At 39.9% G+C, this 19,080-nt stretch overlaps 2 protein-coding genes across 3 annotated transcripts; one reads left to right on the top strand and one right to left on the bottom strand.

Moving 5' to 3' along the window:
* The first annotated feature begins 4 nt into the window (after positions 1 to 4).
* On the top strand, positions 5 to 5,978 carry yy1b (YY1 transcription factor b). 2 transcript variants are annotated; one of them, XM_027031734.2, is made up of 6 exons: positions 5 to 1,032; positions 2,502 to 2,664; positions 3,603 to 3,647; positions 3,936 to 3,996; positions 4,358 to 4,516; positions 4,744 to 5,978. In XM_027031734.2, the coding sequence occupies exons 1-6, from the start codon at positions 504 to 506 to the stop codon at positions 4,924 to 4,926; spliced, it is 1,140 nt and encodes a 379-aa protein (XP_026887535.1). In that variant the 5' UTR covers positions 5 to 503; the 3' UTR covers positions 4,927 to 5,978. The 2 variants fall into 2 exon arrangements, with proteins under 2 accessions (XP_026887535.1, XP_026887608.1); XM_027031807.2 differs by lacking the exon at positions 3,603 to 3,647.
* A 2,986-nt stretch (positions 5,979 to 8,964) lies between these two features.
* lrfn5b (leucine rich repeat and fibronectin type III domain containing 5b) lies at positions 8,965 to 18,511 on the bottom strand. The gene is made up of 3 exons (XM_027029613.2): positions 18,122 to 18,511; positions 13,259 to 14,680; positions 8,965 to 12,229 (listed from the first exon to the last, which is right to left on the bottom strand). The coding sequence occupies exons 2-3, from the start codon at positions 14,653 to 14,655 to the stop codon at positions 11,248 to 11,250; spliced, it is 2,379 nt and encodes a 792-aa protein (XP_026885414.2). The 5' UTR covers positions 14,656 to 14,680; positions 18,122 to 18,511; the 3' UTR covers positions 8,965 to 11,247.
* Positions 18,512 to 19,080: the final 569 nt, after the last annotated feature.

Here is a 19,080-nt window from a genome sequence, read left to right as displayed (position 1 = left end):
TCTCTTTACTGCCTCATCCATTACATGACTATTATAGCTCCCTCTAGAGGGGCGCGCGCACACACAAACACTCTCACACACACAAATGTCTCGTGCAGTTTTTAATACCTCAGTATGTATTGATATTATGCAGTTACAGTAAGTTTATTTTTAAAACCTGTTTGTATTCGTTTAACTCAGCAATTCATTGCTACAGTCATGTTGAATAAAACTGTTATGACGATAAAATATTTATGTTCCTGAAATATTTAAATGAGCTACATCACATTGTTGGTGAGGTGCATTATTTTATACAATCTCATCAGCTAGGCGTGTGCACGCGTGCGCGTCTTTCGATCTCGCGAGACATGAAATTGGAGCGTAGTGGCGACGTGAATTTGTGTGAGCGAAGTGGAGTTATTTGTATTATCGAAGAGGGAGGGTAGCTATCGTTTTAGCAAGGGGGTGTGTGTTTGCGGGGCGACGAGCTCTGTGTGTAAGCAAGCAAGCTGGCGGAATTCAATATGGCATCCGGTGAAACCCTGTATATAGAGACAGATGGCTCAGAGATGCCGGCTGAAATAGTCGAACTTCACGAAATAGAAGTGGAGACTATTCCTGTGGAAACTATTGAGACTACGGTCGTCGGTGGTGACGACGACGACGAACATCAGCCCATGATTGCCTTGCAACCGCTTGTAACGGACGACCCAAGTCAGGTTCATCACCATCAAGAAGTGATTCTCGTACAAACACGAGAAGAGGTAGTCGGCGGAGACGATTCAGACCTCCGTGCGGACGATGGATTTGAAGACCAAATTCTTATACCTGTCCCTGCACCGGGCGCAGAAGAGGAATACATTGGACAGACTCTGGTTACTGTTGCAGGGAAAAGCTCTATGGGGCGGATGAAGAAGGGGGGAGGTAGTGGAAAGAAATCAGGTAAAAAGAGCTATTTAAGTGCTGCAGAATCCACCGGCAGGAAATGGGAGCAAAAACAGGTGCAAATAAAGACGCTGGAAGGAGAATTCTCCGTTACAATGTGGGCATCAGGTAAGTTTTCCGTGCCAAATTTGGAAGTTTCTCTCGATCGGTCGTTTGCGTGTTGCTGCCTACAAAGCAGGGCCTTACAGGGCGTTGTCCGTCTGCACCAGCTCCGTACGTGGACTATTCCCGTAGAGCATTGCCAGGAGTGATTCCGAGGTTTCCGAGTGCGAAAATGCGAGCGGTTAGGCGCATATGTTTTTGTTTTGAAGGGAAGCCATGTTTTTAGGTGTTGATGGGCGCCGCCATATTCCCCGAGTCCAGTATGGCGGCCCGAAAAAATGGCGATGGCGCGGCCGTGCGAAGATGGCGGCCGAGGGCTGCAGCGAGCGCGCTGCTGGTGTATCGTGTAGGCCGCAAGTGCGCAGCCAGCCAGTGGGAGAGGAGAAGCCAGTCACTGTTCAGGCTAAGCAGCTAATATTAACGTTACAAAACGCTTGTGAAATTTATGAACTGCACGATAACTGTTTCGGGTTGTTTGGAATGTATCATTTCAAATGCAACTAGTTTTTTGTAAGCGAATTGGTTCAAATATCGAACTGGTTTGCACAAGTGTCAGTCGGTTTTTGGAGTTAATGTAGTGCTTTGTTTGCGACTTCGTTTTGGTAGTTAGGTGATTCGATGAACCGCTGGGCGACAGAAATGTAATTAATACGTTATCTTTATACTGAATGACCGCAGTGATCTTTATGTAGACTTTATTCAATTTTCAGCAGGCCTAGCTACGTGCAAGTCAAACAAAATCCCGAGCTAGTGCGCAACAAAAGCCATGGGCACTTCCGTCTCATGAGAGATTGATGGTTTAGCTACGCTTTCTCTATTCTGTTTGGTTTAGCAAACATGGCTCCCCCTGAGGGTAGTGTGAAACCAGGCCGTGTTTTGCCGGTTTGCATGGAGGTTAGTCAGCGCTGATGTCATCGCCTCCCTCGTGTTTAAGTGTAAATGTTGTTGAATTTTGCGAATTAATAAAACTCATTTAATAGTCTGGTTTTATTTTTATGCCACTTCGTGTAAGCCATTTACTGTATATTATTTTTCATGTGTATTCACATACGGTGTGCGCCTTTGTAGGACTCAACAGTGCACTAAAATGCGTATTGATAGGTAGATGGATGGATGGATGGATGGATACAGACAGACAACTTTAAGTAAATTAATATAAAGCTCCATCTCTCCAAAGCTACCACTGTGCCTTCCTAGGTGTTAAGTTGGCAAATCAACTGAAAATAGTTGTTACTAGCAGGTCTAGGAGGGCTCATGTGCAATACAGTTTGGCGATTTCCCTGCTCCATCTAGCCTGATTTGATCGGTTAACTACCAGGTATAGTTTATTGCTTGGAGTTGAATAATTACCAAACTTCTCTGGAGCCCAGCTGTCCAAGTCCAGAGTTGTGCTCATCTAGTCTATCGATTTCAGATACAACTTAATCATTTGTTTAATAATTTAGTACCAATTATACCCTTTGTTTTATTTTCAGATGACAAGAAGGACATTGACCATGAAACTGTGGTGGAGGAACAGATTATTGGAGAAAACTCTCCTCCAGACTACTCTGAATATATGACAGGAAAGAAGCTCCCACCCGGTGGCATTCCAGGAATCGACCTCTCAGATCCCAAACAGCTTGCAGAGTTTGCCAGGTAAAACCATGCACACTTGTACAGAAACAAGAAATTTGACAGAGCTCATATCAATGTTTTATGATTTTGGTGTTTGAATGACACCCAAAATGTTATTTTGCCATTTTAATGTATTTTCCTGGTTGAATACTAACTGCCAAGCACTCGAGTGTAAAATCACATGAGCTTTAGAGAAGAATAATTATCAGAACTTAATTGCCTGATGGTAACTTTTCACAGTTATACTGATTCCTGTGGCCTTTATTTCAATTATGTCAAGATAGTTGTGCTATGTATCCTGTAGCCTTTTATTTACCTTGGCAAGTGTGGTCTACATATTAAAGTAATTGCTCAGTGTATGGTAAGGGTGAACTTATGGCTTTGATTGAAAATGATTACTTTTATTTTTTATTTTCTGTGAATACAGATATTAGTGTTCCTGTTGAAAGTTCTGAAAATGTTACACTGAATCTGATATTCCAGATGCCTTCCATTTTAGTAGATTATAGTGTTGGTAGAGTAGCTATGGTCAATGTGAATTGGTTAGACGTGTTTAGCAGGCTCTATCCCACACTAGTAATCTTGATGATGTTTGTAACCAAACATTGATTTTAAATTTAGCTCTAGATCTGTGCGAAACATTAAACACAGAGCTGAAATCATCTAGATGTATATTATTTATGACAAACATATGTATGTGAAGCTGCATGTAGTACAGACTCTCCTGTAGTATATTGCTTAACAGTGCAAGTATACCTGCTGGGGGTGATGTTTTTGTTTGTTGTTTTTTTTTTAAATGCACACAATAGGTTGAATTTGAATCCAGGTCAACGTGAAAGATGCTACGATGTAGGGCTATGTTTCCTTTATTTGTTTTGTTTATTGAGAGTAAGGACTTCAGGGTGAACAAAACTAGATTGGTTGTCACGCTTGAAATATTAATTGGTGGTGTTTCTCAGTCCCTACAGTCACTGTGGCGGCCCTTTTGGTCGCAGCTCAGTACGGTAAGATGTGAATCTGTAATACACTGGTAACCATACTGGTTTTGGGCTTGTATGTGATTCAGTTTTTTATTTGTATCCATCAGAGGGGCTGTAAGGGGCTTGGCTCTGTCTCATTCACAGAGAAAAATAGTGGTGGTTTAACTTGGACCAGATACTTTGCTTGTTGTCTTTGTCTGCACTTTATATTCACTGTGCACAAATGTAAATGTGGCATCACATGCAAGCAAAGGATTTATTTTATCTTTTCTTAATGCAGTTTATTAAGTCTAATGTTCTTTTTGCTTTCAGAATGAAACCACGGAAGATTAAAGAGGATGACGCACCCAGAACGATAGCCTGTCCCCACAAAGTACGGGTATTTTTGGTTTCTTTATATCTTTCACATAAGATTCTTGGTGACACCTGAATACAATTAATTGCCAGTAGGGGACAAGTTATGAGACCTAGATTTATTGTTTTTTAGTCATAAACTACCTAATTGGTCCTGCCTACGATTTGCATTAACACCCATCCTCTGATTTGAGGCAGTCAGCAGTTTATAGTGCAGTCAAAAAGAAATTACTCAGTGACGTACCTCAGGAGTGACATATGTCACTCTTATGCCATTTCAGACAGACAAAACAGTAATTGAAGTGTTGGTTTAAAGTTTTTTTCTTTACATGCTGTAATAGACTGTTGCAGATGTAAACCTTAGGCTCTGTTTTCCTCAGGGATGCACTAAGATGTTCAGGGATAACTCTGCAATGAGGAAGCACTTACATACCCATGGGCCCCGGGTTCATGTGTGCGCTGAGTGTGGAAAAGCCTTTGTGGAGAGCTCCAAACTAAAGCGCCACCAACTCGTTCACACTGGAGAAAAGCCTTTCCAGGTTAGAACACCCACCTGCATTACTGAAGTTGAAAACAGTTTCCAGTGTCACAAGCATTTCCTAATGCTACTACTCATTGCATTGTCCCATGATATCTGTCTTATTGAACCAGTGTTTTTCTGGATTTACACATCTAAACAATTAGTAAAAATAGCTAAAATATTTGTTAAATGCATTACTGGGGAACATTCAAACAGAGCTAATACTTTTTTCTCTCTCCCAATTAGTGCACTTTTGAAGGCTGTGGGAAACGCTTTTCGCTGGACTTTAACCTTCGCACACATGTGCGGATTCACACCGGTGACCGCCCATACGTCTGTCCATTTGATGGCTGCAATAAAAAGTTTGCTCAGTCCACCAACCTCAAGTCACACATCTTAACGCATGCAAAAGCCAAAAACAACCAATGAGCACCTCTGTTCTTTTCTCCCTGAACCCAACCTTAACGCGACAGCATCTTAACACTGGAGGTATGAGCCGCACCCTTCCATAGTTCTCCTGAGGAGCGGTAGGAAAAAAGATTACCTGAAGGACTTGGGATAAATTATGGCAATTGAAAAAGACACAAAGCTAAATATTGGGAGCCCCTCCATCCTCAAATCAGCCTGCTAACTGTGTGTGGCCCTTGCTGAGGAGCAGAGCCGGGCGTGTCTGGCCTACATGACCATGCCACGCTGTGATGGCATTCTACAGCCAAGAGCATGGCCAAACTCATGGACATTGTGTTTTACCACACAATTGAAAATATTTGGACAGTTGCTCAATTTCTTTTCACTTTTACTTAAATTTCACCAGTCTGCATAGATAGCTTTTAATTTTGTATTTTTCTAAGTGTGCATATTGTACACTTTTTTTGAATATGCTTAGTAACGCAACCTTGTGATCATTCTTTATCCCTAAGAATTTAAGGTTTTGCTTAGAACATGTTCTTCTTGGAAGGGTTCATAATAGTTACTGTAAGACAATACTTCAAAAGTATTTTATGTAAAAAGGTATCTTTTCAGTTTCATTTTGCTTCTTTGTTTGTATTCTAACCATTGAATAATCTTGTATTTGTGTGTTGTATGGCTGTGTGGAGATCATGTAGAAATGAACAGCAGCGTGATTCCAAGTGTTTACTGCTTTAAAGCGTTTAGTCATCAGTTGCTTTCTTTTGTCACATTCTCACTTGGCAAAGAAACATGAATTCACTTAAACCCATCTGTTGAACCACATCAATAAACCACAGTGTGACCTATCATTTTTCTTGGTTTAGAATGTATTGTAAAGGCCTAAATCATGACGACATATTCTTTGTTAATATTTACATCTTCATGTATTTCAGTGAGCAACAATTAAAAAAAAATGCCAAATGTGGTCCCAGCATTTTTTCATGTACCTCATTCAATGCCTTTTTGATGGCCAAAATGGCTGAAATGACCTAAGAGCTATGGCAATAAAAGGGCTTTTTTTAAAAGCAAAATCTCTCTGGCATTGTGAACGTAGTCCTAATGTCTCATCAGAAGTGTGATGTTTCTGAGTGGTGGTGTTGACTGACTCAGAATGTGGACTGAGCTGTTGTGGTCAAGAGATGAGTCCAGTCTTAGTTAACCATTTCTTTCATATACTTAAAATTTGCTTTATCAACTTTTGAAGTGTTCCTGGTCTTTGACATCATGTCGATATAACTGCTCCTTTAATGCCGTTGTATTTTAATAAGCTGTCATTAGAGTGATAAGGGCAGTAGAGTTGCTTCAGTTCCTCAGCAGTACATAGAGACTGATTTTCACATTCTGTCTATAGGATCTAATCTTCTATACTGATACTGAACCAAAAATAGAGTTCCCTTTGATTTTATGTTTTAATACCCTTCTAAAGGCAAAATGTAATTTTCACCATTTCACTCACTATATATATATATATATATATATATAGACTAATATCGGTAATGTTTATAAGGACTATTTGCAGTTGGTACTGTGCAGATAATTGTGCAGATGAAATTGGCAGCTTGTGCTAACTAAACCACCTAAGGGTTTTGGCAGTAGTTTCTTAAAATCTAGCTGTGTGCAAATTTCTTGCCTGAGTAGACATAGCTGAAGGACCATTCAGACAGGGCTTGTATAAACAAGACTCAAATGAATATATTTTATCAGCAGAATGCCAACCTTGCCTTATTTGAGTGTGTCAGCTATTATTCTTTCAGAAAGGTTTATTACATTGTTGTAGGTTATCTATGCTAAAACATACACCTGTACAACTTGAATTAAATATACATTTATGGTGTTTAGCTGACAGTTTTATCCAAAGCAACTTCCAATTATGACTGAGTACAACTTGAGGGTTAAGAGTTTTGCTCAAAGGCCCAACAGTGGCAACTTTGCAGTGATGAGCCTTGAACCAGCAACTATCCAAATGCAAGGCAAGTACCTTAACCACTGAGCTGCATCTATGTAATTTTATGTTTTTCATATATTTTACTACATTGAAGTATGCATTAGAAAGCATAACATTCTGTCCAAAATAGTCACACAGCATGTAGTGCAAATACAGAGCACTGGTGAATAGAATTAAATCTAGTCATCTAAAACGTTGGTGTTTATTTAAATTCCTTTTTAGTCTGTAATTACTTTTTAGTCTGATTTATACCAGGAAGATTGGCCTATGCTAAATTATATGAGGAGATGCATCTATTAATCAGTGTTTGTAGTGTACTTACTTGTATCAGTTGTCAGTGCAGCTTAATTTGTCTACAGGCATCGATACAGATAACATTTAACTGTCAAAACAGGATGAATAATAAAAGTGAACAATTTCTAATACTTACAAAAATACATTCACTCATCTATTCATGCAAAGATGCACAGATGTTTTAAGGCCTGTCAAATGACTGGCTAAATACTGTGTAAGTATGAATTTGGAATTCAGGCAGTAAATGAGCCTCCTATTGGGAAACAGATGCAGCACACATTTCCTGTTGTCTCTTAAGGAGCAGACAGCAGGGTATGCCTGGTTTGTGGTTCACATGTGTGCGTTCATGTGTGAGGCTGCAGGAGTCTTTCTGTGTCACCTGTGCATTACTGTGTTATTGTAGTGTGTCACCTTAGCACCTAGAGGACTCTGCATAGCTTCTTGTGTTTGTTTGGATTTGGATCATTTTGCAAGGCAATTGGTTATTTCAATTGTCACTGGTAGCAGTGAACAAACGTGCTACTTGTCATGCCTGTGATGCCAGTCAAGCATCCAGCTGTAACCACCTCAAACACAGATGTCTACTGCCTGGTTACTATAAGCCTTTCACCCCCATGTCAAACCACCCTCCTCCTTCACCTTGTTTTTGTGAATGTGCCACCTCAGTCTGTAAAAGTAGATATCGGTGGAGCAATCTTACATAAGTTATTTGTTCCCTTCATAATGTATTATTATTTAATCTGATGTAAATATTTTATATAGAGGGTGTTGTCTAGATGTGGTTTGTGTGTATGAATGTGTGCACATTGTGTAAAGCTAAATGTGTCTGAGATGTGATTTTAAAATACTTCTGACATAGATTAATCCTGTGTGTCATTGCAGGGTGGAAAGCCTGCATTTCACATATATTCATGCAGAAATATGTTGCCAAGGAAACTGAGTCAGGAAGGGCTGTGTGTAGATACCCTTGAATTCCATGGAGGTGGAGAGGAAGAAAAAACTGTGTGCAGCCAGAATTGATTAATGCATTGATAAGTGGATGATCGCTTGTCCTTTAGCTCTTGAACACTGATAATAGATGCATGAGGGAAACATTTACTTGATTGTGTTCCATTGGTTTTATTCTAATAACAAATTATCAAGAAATGTATTATGTGTCAAAAGCCTACTATTATTGGGTTATCAGCAAATGTATGCTAAGCATCATGAATTCCAAAGGTATATTTTACATTTAAAAACAACTCAGTGCCAGTGTAGACTGCCTAAACCACAAAATTAATTATTATATGTAATATGTAAAATTGCTGGTGTGCACTTCAGTTGGACTCAGACATTTGTAAAGCTGCTTTGTGACAACAACTGTTGTAAAAAGCGCTATATAAATAAATTTGACTTCACAAGTTAAAAACCTTTTAAAAATCTGCAATTATCTTGAATAATCATATTGTAATTATACACAATTACAGAAACAGTATATAGTACAGACCAGACAAAAGAAATGAACTGAGCTAGGAGCAGTCTATCAGGTTGTTTCAGTGCTGTTTTAAGGATGAATGTTTTTACAAATATACTATATTGGATCGGGACCGTTTCAGCTGAGTTCTGTAACAGACCTTGTTGGCCTAGTCTTAAGTTTTGGACAGCACTTTCCCAGAAGGAGTAATCACATTCAATATTAACAAGGATGTTCATTCGGAGCACATTTTCCCTCATTAATAATGCAAATGCTTGAAATTGCTCCTGCATCTATTATTTTATAATGTCTCCACAGGTATGCAAGTCCAGTTATTTTGTATAGCATCAGTCATTTTCTCTTTCTTCATTGTAGATATTTAATTGGGTAATGAATAATGTTACAACGACCAAGTCTGTGCTATTGATGTGACAAAAGAGAAGTGACAAACTTCAGACAAACCATAAAATAATGTACACATTTAGTTTGAACATATCCTATGCCATTCACAGAAAAAAATGCATTTTTGGTAAAAGGGTCATATGCATGATTCATATAGATATATGATGCTAATACAGGGATAAATGTGAGGGAGCTGACTGCAGAAACTCTACTCAAAGATTTATTTTGCAGTATTAAATTACAGACAGTTGAAACCATGTGGAATGTTATTAACTGATGATTCATAAAACCTGGCTTGTTTTTAACAGGTGAATATAGCCTACAATTGTAACAAGATATTTTTTTTCTATTTTGGTAAAAACAAAAAATGATGATTGAAAAGCTTGAAGTCATGAATACCTGAAGTGGTTGACTCGTCTCCTGTATGAGTAGAGTTAAAATTAAACTCCCATTATCATAGCCTTGGTAGATCAGTGCTGAAATAACACTATGCCATGTGGCAGGGTAATTACTGACCCTTTGCAAACATTGCCAGATCTGTGGAAATAAATGTATTCTACAGTAGACAGAAATGTAGTCTAAGAGCTAAGAAGTTCCTCGTCAGATTTCAAGAGATGCTCTTGCCACAGATACTCATCATTTATTTATGTGACCTTCGGGGGGCCCACTTGGGACTGTCACATAGGTGTGCAGCATGTTAATATTGATAATGAGCATGAGGAGCAATAACCCTGTCCTCCTGATGTTCATGAATGAACTAATCTCTAATCACTTTCCATGAAAGTTTTTAACACATAATTTTAATATAATAATTTGTTCAACAGCACATTAGATGGTTGCATTTGTCTAACCATACTTGGCCTCTTAAAATGTAACCTGCAACTTCTGGTGTAGCTAAACACAAATCTTCTTTAATCACTTTTAATTGCCATGTGTATGAAAAGTGCTATATAAATAAATTTGCTTTGCCTTGTTTTTAATGCTAGCCAAGTCATTGATATTTTAAAACCATGTCTTAGGGAGAATCCACTGACTGCGCTTTCTTGTAATGTTTGCAATTGTGGATGCAGGCTTCCTTTCTGCTGTGAAATTTTAGGGCAGCTGCTTGTGTAAGTAAGAGGGCTACAGGGAGGGGAGTGGAGTCTCCTGGGACTAAAATGGCCCCTTTCATTGCCTTCTTGCCACTGCTTTGAACAAACAGAGGAACCCAGAGAGCCAAGACTTGTGAGAGATCCCCTCTCCTACTTGGTGCCTCCAAGGGAGAAAAGGATTAACACTTCTAAAAATAATTACAGCACAACCTTCACTGCTGACATTCTACTTGATGAAACACATTACCTCCACCAAGCAAGACAGAGCATATCTCTCTATACTGGAGATAAAATCTGAATTAAAGTCATGGACTCTGAGAGCAGCTTTTGCTTGCTTCTTTGTTAATACACTCTGATACACCTTCAAGTGTCATGTAGTCTGTAACCTCAGGTCCTAGCAAAAAATGTCATATGATAGACACAGTTAAATATCTCATACCCCTGAACAGAATGGCAGCAGTGTAAATATGGACTGCTCATACTGAGTAAGCTTTGCTGAATGACATTTGAAAGTGAAAATGCATAGAAGTATAACACAAATATTTCTCAAAAACTAATTTCTTGCTCAAAAATATAATTGCAATAATGATTTATGTAAATAGCCATTGTAATAGTCTTGTGATGTTATTTTGTAACATTTCCTGAACAAGGTGTAAGCATGCCTGATCACCAAACAGTAGTGATTAAATTATTAGTCTATAAAGTCTTAGCAAATAAGTGTTTATAGTAAATATATAATATACATGGAATCTTGATTTCATTACAAAATCCTATCTAAACTTAATTGCACTGGTATGCATAATCATTTAAATATCAGATGAAAACAAAAGGGCTTTTCACATTTTATTTTACACAATGTAACATGTTTCTACACGATGTACTCTATTTAATATTCCATATAACAAAGTAATATACATGTCAATGGGATTATTTTAGTATACGCAGAAAATGGTAATTCATTTGTGCTTTATAAAACATTGCCCACACAATGTGTCATGTCCAAGAAACTGAAAAATTTAAAAGGTCTGAGTTTGCAGTCTGACATAAGACATAAGATCAAAATATGATCTGTAAGTTCACCAAAAACAATGCAATAAGTTTTAAAAAAAGAGTCCTTATAATGTGCTTTCTAGAACCCACTCGGACCGAGACAGTGAGTCTTTCCCATGGAGTCTGCCTGAAGTGTCCAGCTGGGGCAGATCCCCACCACTCATGGATAAACTGCGTTTGGAGCGCAGGCTGCCAGTCTGCTGCTGGTAACTTGCGTAGATGGTCTGCTTGCAGGAGTCTACATTCAGAGAATGCCTACGGCTCACTCTCATGCACCCCACTGGAACTGTCATGTAGTTGTGCAAGGATTCAAGTTGAGCTTGCCTGGAAACTGGGGTCACCAGGGTGGAGTAGGCGCGAACTTGGGTGGATGTGGTATGTGCCTTGGTCGAGTTGTTCTTGTTGGCATTGTCGAGTTCCATGCTGGCCTGCATGTCAGGCTTGAGCGTGCTGGCGGGCTTGAGTGAGGCAGCGTGGGGTGGGCGACGTGATCCAGGCGAGGCAGGATGCCAGCTGTGACTGGTAGCTGAGGTAGTTACGGTGCAGTCAGGCAGGGCGGGCTTGGCTGGCCGAGGCACAGGCACAAGCCCAGGTGCTGGGGAGGGCACAGCCTCCAGCTGGGGGGACACCTTCCGACACGAATCCCTCTCTGTGCCCAGGACCTGCTTGGACATGGACTTGATGATGCCACAGCCCTGCAGTTGCTCACTCCTGGACTGGGAGTGAATGTCCCCCAGTTCTATGCCCTTATCCACCCCCTCCTGGTTGCACAATCGGTAGCGCACAATGAGGAAGATGATGAAAGACAGAACTGAGGCCACGATGATTCCCCCAATGATGACAACAATGGTGCCTCCAAGGAACTGGGACTGCATGAAGTGACAGCGGAGGTACTGCGGTTCTGTGGCAAAATGAACACACCCCACCACACGCGTAGCCGTGAGGGTAGTCATGGCATCATCATAAATGGCTAGCACACAGAGGTCATATAATGTCCCGGCGGCCAAGTTGTTGACCAGGATGTTTTTGCTTGCTGGGGGAATCATTCTGCAAGGAAACATGTTTGACCATGGGGTTAACAGCTTACACTCACTCTGTAAATAATACTGTCTATCTCACAGACTTTCTGAATTAAAAGTTGTAGTAAGCAAAAAACATGGCTACTAATCATCACACTTTTTTCCGTAACTTCTGCATTGCCTCCGGGCTCTGACACCCATCTACACTTGGACCCTCCTCCCTACCTGCACCTGCTCATTTTTAGGAACACATTAGGACTGGTATCTGTACTCCTGTGCTTGCCCTAGCTGTGAAGTCAGATTCTGAGATGATATTTCCTTGTATTCCCTGTTTACCTTCCCATATACCGATATTGGCTTGTTTATTTTGTTTAATTGAAAATAGCCTATCCTGCTGCACCTACATGGCTGAGTATCAATGTCAGCAGTTATCATCCCTTGGAGTTTGCTGAATCTGTAATAGTCTGAATTGTTTGTAATCTCTTTGTTAAATAAACCTAACCCAGTACATGCATCTCGTTTCCTGCTGTGCTTCATTACACTAAATCAAATGCCACTGGCCCACAGCCCAACAGTTCCCCACTGGTGCTCATGAATCTCAAAGCTCTCATGTAGTCAAGTCTCTTTTTGTGAGCTGTTTAACCTCTGCTGAATGTATAAGGTTTTGCTGCTGAGTTAGTCCATAATCCATCTTCCACCCTAGTCTTATAGTCTGTTCAGCCAATTAAGATGCTTAAGGGCCTAGTGAGGACTCTCTGAACACTGAAGGTGAATTGTTATTCTGTTATCTGCCAAATAAAAGGGCTGTTTCTGGGTTTGGGTCTGTTTCAAGTGTCTTTGTCTGTGATTCTATATTATGTTTTAATCAAGTAGGAGTTTTGTATCTGTCACTTTGTTGTACATATCCCACACACTGTACATCATTCCAAAAATGCTTCCAGTTTAGAATGGAGGATGTAAATTAAGCTTAATTGGGGTTTTTTCTGCGACCAATACTAACGTTACTTCCAAACAGGCATATGACAGCATATAAAACAATTTATACGTGCAATCTTACCTATAAACTAGAGAGTCATCATAAGTGCCATTGTACTGGATTTGGAACATCCGAATTCCTGGAATATTCCGTTGCAAGTTGAATTTCACTAGGGCTGAAGAGGATGTGATTTCAGAGATCAATACCCGCTTCTCCTGTCCAGTTTTGGTGTTGGTTATAGGAGTGTCACCATCTCCACCCATCCTGGTTGATGTAGCTATGTCTGAGGAGCCAGGGTCAGGCTCCTGTATTAGACTTGTGTCGTTGGTAAAATGTGGCAGTTTGGTGATAAGCAACACCACAGTTTGCTGAGCCTCTCCAGATGGGTTGGAGGCAACACAGTTGAAAGAGCCAGAGTCCTTCACTGTGCTGATGAGGATGTCTAGCGTACCATCACTGTGGACCACTGTTCGGGACGAGTTAGACACAAGCCTGCCATCAGGGGCAATCCAGTGAATAATGGGATCTGGGTCACCCCGTGCTTTGCAGCGCAGCGTAACGTGCTGGCCCTCTAGTGCTTGTGTCTCCTGTGAGTGGCGAGTGATGAGGGGAGGCTCACAGAGGAATTCCTCCTCAGAAACAGTCCAGAAGTAGCGTCCGGAGAGGTGCTGTGGGGCTGCGCATGTCTCCAGGTCATCCTCTCGTCGCAACCTCCTCAGCCATAGCAACTCACAGTTACAGCGTAGCGGGTTCCCCCCAAAGCTCAGAGCAAAAGAAGATGGACCCAGAACACCAGAGGTGGCCAAAACCCCTGCCCGCTGGAAGACTGGATCAGGAGGAAGCTTCTGGAGCTTGTTGGAGGTGACATCAAGCCGTTTGAGCTTAGAGAGTCCTGAAAACGTCCCTTCCGGTATGTAGTCAATCATGTTGTGGTCCAAGCTTAAGGTGTGTAGGCTAGTCATATGCTGGATGGCCACCCAAGGGGCACTCTCTAGGTTGTTGTAAGAGAGGTCAAGCTCTTCAAGAGCCAGGAGGTCATTAAAGGCCCCAATGTGGATGTGAGTGAGCTGGTTGTTGTTTAGAATGAGATGGTGGAGTTTGGACATGCCGCTAAAGGTATCGTTTGTGATGCGTGTAAGACGATTGCTGTCCAGGTGCAGGGCACGCAGGTTCTCCAAATCATTGAAAGCATGAGGTGCGATAGAGCCTATTGTGTTCCTAGAGAGAGTCAGGTCTACAAGTTTGGTCATGTTGCCAAAGTCTTTTCGTTTGATGCTTGTGATGAAATTGTCACCCAGCCGCAGTTCAACAGTGTGTCTGTCAATGTTTGGGGGAACAAAAAGCAGCCCCTTTTTATCACATAAGGTGGCTAGGTTGGGAGACAGCACCTGACAGATGCAACGTTTGGGACATATTTGCATCTTCTGGGCTTTCACTGCCATGATAATGACCATCAAATACACAAATAGAGTCTCCATTTGGGTTTATTGTTGGATAACACACCTGTGAAGAGAGAAGGACCAGAATTTTTTCAGTGTGGATGTCATGCTTATCAAAATAAACAGTGTATGAAGGGGCAATAAAAACAACTTTCGAAAGGTCATGTTTTCTGATAGAAGTACAGCTCTAGTATAGTGCATGCCAATCTTTGCAACGACTTGCATAATGTTCCATACCATTCAAATACTGTAACCTTCTTTTGTCATATACCATAAAGTCTCAAGAAATCAGAATTAAAACACATGCAAAAAGGTGTCTGGGGGCAGTTGTACTGAAGTCTCTTCTGCACTGGTGCAGGGTTTTGATATGGTAATGCTTTGCTTTTCATCTTTGTGCATAAAGAGATGAAAGACTTGTCTGCCCATCCAGTTACTCATCGAAATTAGGCTGATATCTCCAAAGATCATGTGGACACAAAAGGAAGGGATCAGCACAGATGTCATGTCAGTAGGGAGATGCCGTACAGCTAATATTGATTTTCCATAATGCTTTACTGCTGCTTAAGTTACTGACTATACAATAGCTTGTAGGTCGAGGGATAAATTCAATGATTCCTGACAGGCATATAACCTTGAGAAGGATGTAACATTTAATACAACCTAAGATTTAGCATGGTGGGCTTAGTATATGCATAAGAATGGAGAACGTATGTACATGAGACCATATATGTTTATTTCTGATACAGAAAAGCATATATTATAAAGGAAGCTGCCTGCAATTTAATTCCATCTTGATCTTTTTTTTTTTTGTAGTGAAGAATCTTCTAGCTTCTGAATGCTGTGTGCAAACACACAGAATGCATTACATTCTTAGTAGATTGATTTTCACTGTTTGAGGTTCATCAGAGGTTCATCTTTTAAATCTGAATATCTTACTATGTCACTTATGTCACTATGTCTTACTTATTGTAACTTATTAGAGTTACAAAAGTTGCTTGATGTGAAGATTGTGAAATATTGACTACCAAACATCATGATTACTTTCATGAGAGACATGGAGTAACACCAACGTGTAAAAATAAGTCATGAAATGGAACTTTTTTGAGATAACCTGTGATTTTTATCTAATCGTGATTATTACACCTGTAACATCACATTCACAAAATGTAGGAGATTATTAAAGTAAAACAAGCTTTTTACTTAAAGACTAAAACCAAACCTAAAACGTAAAGCTTCCTATACAACTGTGCCATCTGGCTCCCTTTTAACCATTGCTTAAATTAGCTTGTTAAATTTAGAAACAATGTGATTGTGAAAATGCCTTTTCCCAATAAAACAAGAAACTGACCTGTCATGTAACTGCTTAATGGCCTGATAATGACATTCTATTAGCATGCTGATGTGCTTCAGATTGTGCCACTTTATTGAACTGCTGCTGGTTCTGTGTATCAACTAGCTGACTGCTTTAGCCAAAATTACCTCTCCATGTTCACGGAACTGAAGTGAGCCCTGCTTCCCAACAACACCGTACCCACCCTCCCCCACTGACACACACATGCACACACAAACAGAAACATTGCATTGGTTTGTTCAGAATCCCTTTTTTCTCATTCAAGATTTAATTAAACATCAATGCAGTAGTAAGATATTTGTTGGGATTTTTTAATTTTTGGAAATATTGATTCAATATTGATATTGAATTGATTATGAGTGTGGTTTAAAAAAGATGTTAAATACCTTAATACAGAAAGTACAGAGAGGACAGCCCGTTTGCCAAATATGCATCAGTGTTTGCATACTGTACTGTAATGGCTTTTCAGGAAATCCTGTCAGATTGCTGATAAAATATTATACACCTAAGACCGACAACAGAAAATTTCTCGCAGCTTCAGGGCTATTATATCTTCTACAGAGCTCTCCTTTTAGACAGGCTGTGCCCTGCATCACAGTGTTGTGTATCAGGGCCATCTGGGATCAGGTTTTAGACTGCAGCACTCAAATACTTTTGGTTTTCTCACTGTAAAAAATACTTTTTTCTACAGATGTCTTTGCAACATAGTTTGGGCTAAAGAGCAATGGACCGCCAGACAACTCTTAATGTAAGAATTTATTTGTATTCACTGACTATAACCAGCCACTAGCTAGCAGACAAACATGAACGAATCAAATGGGAACTGCACATATAAACACAACCAATTTAGGGGCCAATTGTTAGGAAAAATTGGGAGTTTCCAAGCTTCATGTTTAAAGGGGGACTTTCATGGATTGCCTAGTCACTGAGGCAGTGTATATGTAGTGCTAATGGAGCATACTTGCACACTAACATCAAGACACAAAAATCAAGTATTTATTTATTTCTCATTAGCAGCATATTAGCAGCACAAAAGACACCACTAATCACCCTCTGAGAATGAAACCTGTGTCCTACTGTTTTTGCTGACCCTGTAATATACATTGCCTTCAGTTATGATGCAGTCTGAAGATTAAGAACGGATCGTTCCGCCTTGTGACCTAAATTGACATGGCCCAACTTCAGATGACCGAATAAAAGACCATTGTCAGGTGAGTCTAGTAGTGTATTTAATGTGCATTCTTTAAGGGGGTATCACCACTTACATGAACCATGCAACTGAAGGGCTTAAGTGTAATCAGCACAGTATTGTGCACTTGTAAGAGATGAGCTCTAAACAGCACCTCATATCAGTGGTTTCCCCAACAAGGTTCTTTTTCACGGTGCCATCAGAATTTTTCCTTAAATCTTGTAGACTAGCCAATATTTGAAACATATATTTTAAAAATCATACATTGAAGATGGTTTGAGAAGTAATATGGTTTAGAACAGGTCAATCTGCCATACAATACCTTTAATAGGTGATTATTCCCTGTCGCCAAAACATAAATCTACCTCTATATATATATATATATATATATATATATATATATATATATATATATATATATATGTGTGTGTGTGTGTGTGTGTGTGTGTGTGTGTGTGTGTGTGTGTGTGTGTGTGTGTGTGTGTGTGATTGTATTAAATACCATAATAATAAATACCATATCGGTGCACAAAATGTGGATGCCTCATAATGAAGAAGTAATGAGTGGCACATTGTTTTGAGAAGGAAATAAGATATTAAGCTTGCAAGTTAATATTAAGGATAGGTTGTAAGCCTGTTATTTATTGCCATATATGCATTCAAATTACAACTCGATTTGTAGGGTAGGAGACGATTTGGCATGCAAACCGCGGTGTTATGCTACATTTCAGCTGCGCTTCCATCAGGTAAATGGAATTTTGTGACCTTGCAGCTGTGCGAGAGTACAATCTTTATAAGGGGATATTTTGGGTATTCTTGTTCAGTTTTTCAAAACTGACACACCTTCCAAAATAGTCTACTGATTAGCTAATTCTCATCGATTGCTCCACCAAACAATTTTCCCTACCAATAGCAGCTGTGGGAAGAAAGAAACCATTAGCCTGCAACGCCTAATGAAAATTTACCTTGGGAAGATATCAGCCTTGCTTCGTGCGAGAAACTGCTCACTGTTCACGCCAAAACCTTCTTTTACCTTGCAAGTCACAGCATTTCTGTCCAGTCCAACTGGTAATTATTCCTTTAGTATGACCCAAATAAAAATTAAATAAAATAATATCGGTGGAATCCACGCACATCCTTAAAGAAACCCATCGCTGTAGGAGAGATAATGTGCTAACAAAAAGGGACCTCTAAGAAATCCTAATTACAAAATGTCTCTTTGCCTTTAAAAATCCTCAGACACATTCGTCCTGTTTTCGCAGCAGCTCCCCTGTCTCTCCGCATTACGCCAGCATGCGCCGGTTTAACAGAGAAAACGCCTTTGTGGCGCCAGGGATTAGGAGACAGGGCGACTAGTGTTGAATTCGGATCGCATCTCAGCAGACAGATGTTTTCAGTATATCACCCGCCCAAAATATGGCCTCCAGTAGTGTCAATCTAGAATGATGGGGCAGGTGTCTCTATCCCTGCATCATAGGTTTGTCACATATGATATGCCCCCCAATATTGTCACACAACATAACCTTCAGGTGGGCATAAATATTCCAAACCTAGGCTAAGAAAGATCTTACTATGGAAAAGATGCACCATTTAATCATTCTAAAGTGGTGTTGTGGCATTTGTTAATTCCTGCTGTTTTGCAGCTGCAGCAGGTAAAACCTAATCTTACTGAAGAGGTTTACTGGAGGGTTTCCTATCATTCCTGTATCCTCTATAATTCTAAACATTAATGGAGTCACTTAAGCATCAACATTAAGCTTGACTGGACCAACCTAAATAAGAACAAATTAAATATCACATCAGGGAGTACTTAATTAATGCACACAATGTACTGTTTTATAACAAAATAACCACGAAATACAACTCTACAATAGAAAGCAACAAAATACTAGAATAAATGTAAAACTACATTACATTTATGAAA

The sequence above is a fragment of the Electrophorus electricus genome, chromosome 3 (genome assembly GCF_013358815.1).
Source record: "Electrophorus electricus isolate fEleEle1 chromosome 3, fEleEle1.pri, whole genome shotgun sequence".
Taxonomy (NCBI): Eukaryota; Metazoa; Chordata; class Actinopteri; order Gymnotiformes; family Gymnotidae; genus Electrophorus; species Electrophorus electricus.
The sequence above is the reverse complement of the archived record's forward strand: the minus strand, read 5'-3'. Positions and strand labels throughout refer to the sequence as shown.